Genomic DNA, 6,235 nt, shown 5'->3' on the forward strand with positions numbered 1-6,235 from the left:
CACACATCACGCGCGTGCAAGCGTAGAACGAAGTAAGCTCAAATATCAAACGGGCGTTCTGCGCAAATCGCCGCTCGTCCGAGTGCCGTTGACCTCCGAGGTCATGTGTGCTCTGCCGGACGGTAGCGTCCGCCGGGGTTCGAGCCCGCATGGGGACAAGCGCTGCCTCTGACCGCGCCACCCGGCCTCCACCGCTGCTCCTGGTACTCACCACGTTGACAAACTCCTGATAGGTGACGACCTTGAGCCGGCCGGAGCTGATCCTGTCTGCCAGCTGGGTCCGCTTTCCCACGTCGACTCGCTCCAGAAAGTCGGCCGACGCCATGGCGCGTAGAAAGTCCAGCGCCAGGATCTCTCCGAACCCCTCGGGATCAAACTGAAGGCCAAGAACACAGCTAAGTGCAGTCAGCCAGGGGTGGTGCGCAGATGCAGCAGATGGCATCGGAGTGACGGTGCATGGATGGGGTTGGTCTGTCCTGGTGGTTGATCCTGGCGGTTGATCTGTCTTGGGACGCTAACCACAAAAGCACCATCCACCAAACCGAGGTTAATTCTCTACATGCATCGCCATATGCTCAATGTTCATTATTCTGGGAAAGTGGAGTGGACGTATGGCCGCCGCTCCTACATCCGTGCTGCTGACGAATTTTTGTGCACGTATTTAATCTCGTTTACTCGGGCAGCTGAGATTCGAATCAAACTGCCATCCGGCCTGGATTCGCATTCTTGAGCCCATGTAAACCTGCCTGCGAGCCGTTTGGCCATCACACCAGCTGAAGTCCTTTCCAATGAAAGGATTAACCGTTCAGGAGTGGTTTTGTTCAATCTGCAGTGCTCACCGGGCATGGCGGAGATAACCGAAAAATGCTTGGCGTATGTATTGATAACATGCATACTTTACAGGAATGATAAGCTGTTGCAGCTGGCAAGGCTTTTTGTTCAGGACGATCGAAGATGAAAAGACGAAGGGGAATCGGGAATATGGTGAAGAGAAGGCCATGCTGGAGATAGAAGTTGAGAGCTCCATGCCAGAGCGCTGGGGCTTTAAAATTTACAGGTCCCGCACAAAATCTTCCTCTGGCATGGTCCATCCTCTCACATATCCCTCCGGTGACGATCCCCGCACAAACCTCGACGATCTCTAACTATGACTTTCGACATAACTGCCGCACCGCGTCCATTTGTCTCAAAAGCGCAATCGATGTCATGACACGTTCCTCGGTTTCAATTTCCAAAGTTCGGACCACCGACTTTTATTTAATATAAGGGACGACTTGATCCGACGTAAGCCGGTTTCGTCCATCACACCTCAGCGAGTAGTCATGGTCGGATTGTCCATTCCGGTCAATTGTAAACCTCCCTCGGCTGTCCACGTAAGCGAAGCAAAAAAAAAAAGAAAAAAAGAAAAAAGAGGCGTTCAAACGCTGTCGGTCAGAGCAATGAACTTGTCGCCAATGGCGGTCAGAACGGATCAGTTCATTTCATTTTGATTCCAAAATTGATGCACGTTACTTTATACTGATCAGCAGTAAGGCGGGGACGTTCCGTTTTGTGTGTGACTCCCGGACATGTGCTTGAATTTCTAAAAAAGTTCCCGCGATCCAGGACCGGAATCCTGCTATCAAACATCCTTGAGGTAGCCAGAATTCGACTTTCTAAATCAGCACGCGTCTGGGACTGCCATACTCGATCAATTTTAATTTCTTTAATTTTCTTCACGGCCTTGACAACCACTGGATTGTGGGAGTTATGACCGGTTGTATGTGGACATACAGTAATCAACGTCGACAATACATCTGAAAAACCAAGGATTCAACAACGATCATGCACTAAACACGGCCTAAATCCTCTTGTCGCACCGGTTAACAATAAGACCGCTGGGATTTTCTGCATGGTTTGGGTGATTTTCTTTGAAGCCCGCCATTACGAAAAAACGTGGTGTAGGTGAGGATCTGGTTCAGATTAAGTGAGGGATATGGTTGCGAGATTGTGGGCAAAAGTACGTATGTAAAAAGCGCGTGATGCAATTCTTTATAGGATGAAGTGCGCATGCCTAATGTTCATCAAGATAAAGTGCGCAAGGCCCGTTACGGTGAATGTTCGTAGTGTCGAAAGTATCTATGAACAGAAGATGCTAAAATGCCTTCCAGGACAAAGTCCCTGACGAAAACGTTCGTACGCACAACAATTCGTTTGGGAAAAGGTCGGAAGCAATTCACGCCCACGTGTTCGGACGCGAATGTTAGTCAAAGATGAAGTTCGCTTGGCAAATTGCGCGAACGGAGGTTCGTGTTTCGACATATGATGTAAATGCACAGAGTGCGCACGAAAGTGTTTGCGAGGGAGGAAATTTGTTTTACGATAGTGCGTGCGCCAAACTTCGTATGCAGATTTGTACTGCACGTCAGAATGCAGATCTTCATTCATTTTTTCTTTGATGCAGCCCTTTGATTGGGACCCTGTGAACACCCGACCCAATATTGTCCAACAGTATCATTTGTGAACCGCGCGCCGAATAAAACTAAGAATTAATCATCTGAATTCATACTTCAAATCATCCACGGAAATCAACGCTTCATCCCGGCACTGATTTCAGCAAAATTTAAGAGCTCTCGGTGCATAATTTGGCACCCTGGTGGTTTATCTGTCCTGGAACGCATACCATAAAAGCATCATCCACCAAACCGAAGTCAGTTCTCTACACGCATCGCCACAAGCTCAATGTTCATTATTCTCGGAAAGTGGAGTGCACGTACGGTCCTCTCTCCTACATCCGTGGTGCTAACAAATTTTTGCGCACGCATGTAAGTTGAACCATACTTACAACATATGCTTGCGTTTAATTGGTTACGAACATTTGTTACGTTACGAGCGTGTTTTATGCATGCGTCTCCTTTCCATTTGCATTCCTGTTCTAAAACCCGAGGAAAATGTTTGTTACTGACCTCTAGCGTACGAATCGAGAACTAATGTTCCAGGGGGCAGTGTGGCGCACGTTTGAGGGGACTCGTAGACGTGAATGGATTCTGGCCACGCATCGAGACCTGCAGGTTAGGTCTTGGCATCCTTATTTACTAGGAAATGCAACATATTGAATACGGGTAGCGCAACACAGCAAAATGAGCTTCGAGATGCAATGCAAAATGGAAAATAGCTCACCTTATCGAAGAGATCCCTCCAGTTCTGAAAAACGTGAAAGGAGTTTGTAAAATCCTTCTCAGGCAAAAAGACTATGCACAACCCAACGGCTGCCTAATGCTACACGATGGTGAGATTATAGCCTGCATCCATCCGAGTGAATGTGAGCCTGTAAGGCGATGAAGTAGGGGTCACTTGAATGATTTAAGTCACACATGTCTGCGTCGAGTCAAAAACAGCTAATATCCCCTCCCCTCAGGAGGAAAAAGCGGAGCTGAAAGCAAATCACCCCACATATGACATTCAGGACAGTCTATAAAGGGAGCTAGCTTAACAAGAATTATTCGATAAGTATCTGCAACGGCCCGTTCATGCATGGGTATATATGCTCTCCACACGAAAAGGAATGTCGTAGGAAATAGCACACTTTCAGAGCGATTTCGGTTATCTATCTTAATTTTGTTAAACGACTTTAACATAGTTACATTTCACACAGATGTGCCTTTACTTGTAATCGCATGCCAGTGAAATTTGCGTCCGGCTCCTGTTGAAAATATATTGTGCAAAACGTCAAAAGCTTGTATAGCGTTGTACGGCATGCTCAGAGCTAAGGGTCTCAGCAATTATACCGCTACAGGACTCCGGCATTAAACTATTCACTTGTCGCTCACTTTGCCCTCTCCACCGGCCGTGTATTCCTCCGGTATCGAACTGGCATGCAAATCAAGGTAAGCTCTTGAGAAAATCCTGTTTTGGAATGGCCTTGGCAACATACCCCGCACAGCCCACTGAACAAAAATTTAATTTCTGAAGCTCTGCCACTGACACCACGCTCTATCATGCACTGACCTCGCTCGGCGTGACACCAGGCTCGTGCTGCTCGTGTCATTCAGTTTCTAATTTTGACGTCCAATTGTACGACCGCATACAATTGGACGTCAAAATTCCGCAGTCGGCGATCCCTTAAAATGCCCCCAACTTGTCGCGAGCCGATCTCTTAAAACGTCAACAGCTGACGGCCGTGCGGCTGAGCCAATCACCGTTGAGCTCGTGACCCGCAGGGTAGTGGCTCAGCAGTGGCACTGACCTACCAGCATGCCTGGGGCCGCACAGTACATGCAGCTGACGTCGTGCACTATCTAACCCTTGCATCAAACCGTGCAACGTGTCCTCAGAGCGCCCACGTGTCGTGTCTGCCACACAGCGTCGACTATCTACTGTTCTACATATTCTGCATGTCCTATTTTACGTGTTCTATCTACCGCTCCATACAGACCGTTCCCCATCCAACCACCCCACCGTGTATACAGCTGGTGCCGTGTTGAGTCTACTGCTGGCACCGTTCTGTACCCCACCCAGGGACCGTGCGGGCGCTACTGAAAGGCACCATGCAGTGATCCTTAAAGCACCGTGAGGCATAGTAATTAATACATAAAACAGTGCTGAGCACCTAACCTTCGAACCCCATTAATCGGCCACTGGCAACGTGCAACTTGCCGTTCACCGACAGTAGGCACGGAATATGACCATACAAGGCTCTGAATCTAGATGTCCCGTCTTCTGATTTTGATCCATCACTGTCCACGGTCGCCATGAGAATCAGGCACTGATCAGTGTCTAACCCCGGACCACACCCCGACACTGATCAGTGTCTAACCCCGGACTACACCCCGACACTGATCAGTGTCTAACCCCGGACTACACCCCGACACTGATCAGTGTTCAATAACCCCGGACTACATCCCCGGGACTACTGATAAGTGTCTAAACCCCGGACATATCCCTCGACACTGATCAGGAGTCTTAATCCCCGGGACCACACCCCGACACTGATCAGTGTTAACCCCGGACTACACCCCGACCACGATCAGTTGTCTAACCCGTGACAAACCCCGACGACTTGATCAGTGTCTAACGCGGACCACATCCCGGCTCTATAAATGTCTAACCCCGGACCACCCCAGACACTGACAGTGTCTTAAACCCGGACTACACCCCGACACTGATCATGTCTAACCCCGGACTACACCCCGACACTGATCAGGTCTAACCGCGGACCACATCCCGGCATCTATAAATGTCTAACCCCGGACCACACCCCGACAACTGGGGTGGATCAGTGCTCCTAACCCCGGACTACACCCCCGACACTGATCAGTGTCTAACCCCGGACTACACCCCGACACTGATCAGTGTCTAACCCCGGACTACACCCCGACACTGATCAGTGTCTAACCGCGGACCACATCCCGGCATCTATAAATGTCTAACCCCGGACCACACCCCGACACTGATCAGTGTCTAACCCCGGACTACACCCCGACACTGATCAGTGTCTAACCCCGGACCACACCCCGGCACTGATCAGCGTCTAACCCCGGACCACATCCAGGCACTGATCTTTGGCTAACCGTGGACCACACCCCGGCACTGATCAGTGTCTAAACCCGGACTACACAACCCGGCACTGATCAGTGTCTAAACCCGGACTACACAACCCGGCACTGATCAGTATCTAACCCCGGACTACACCCCCCGACCACTATCATATCTAACCCCGGACTACACACCGGCGACACTGATCAGTGTCTAACCGCGGACACACATCCCGGCATCTATAAATGTCTAACCCCCGGACCACACACCCGACACTGATCAGTAATCTAACCCCGGCTACACCCCCGACACTGATCAGTATCTAACCCCGGACTACACCCCGACACTGATCAGTGTCTAACCGCGGACCACATCCCGGCATCTATAAATGTCTAACCCCGGAACATATCCCCACACTGATCAGTGTCTAACCCCGGACCAAACCCCGGCACTGATCAGCGTCTAACCCCGGACTACACCCCGACACTGATCAGTTGTCTAACCGCGGACCCACATTCCCGGCATCTATAAATGTCTAACCGACCAGGACCCCGAAACTGATCAGTGTTCTAACCCCGGACACTATCACCCCGAAATGTCAGTTATCTAACCCCGGACCCTACACCCCGACACTGATCAGTATCTCAACCCCGGACTACAACCCCCGACACTGATCAGTTATCTAACCCCGGACTACACCACCGACACTGATCAGTGTCTA

General features: G+C 50.2%; 1 protein-coding gene across 1 annotated transcript in view; it reads right to left on the bottom strand.

The window, feature by feature from the left end:
* The window catches only part of LOC119113778 (rhomboid-related protein 2), a gene marked incomplete at its 5' end in the record, with an annotated part of 58,293 nt that extends 55,110 nt beyond the window's left edge, over positions 1-3,183 (bottom strand). The window contains 2 exon segments of the mRNA XM_037238015.1: positions 212-376; positions 3,160-3,183. Coding sequence (XP_037093910.1) covers positions 212-376; positions 3,160-3,183 — 189 coding nt within the window.
* Positions 3,184-6,235: the final 3,052 nt, after the last annotated feature.

Source organism: Pollicipes pollicipes, unplaced genomic scaffold, assembly GCF_011947565.3.
Source record: "Pollicipes pollicipes isolate AB1234 unplaced genomic scaffold, Ppol_2.1 Scaffold_7262;HRSCAF=8765_pilon_pilon_pilon, whole genome shotgun sequence".
Taxonomy (NCBI): domain Eukaryota; kingdom Metazoa; phylum Arthropoda; class Thecostraca; order Pollicipedomorpha; family Pollicipedidae; genus Pollicipes; species Pollicipes pollicipes.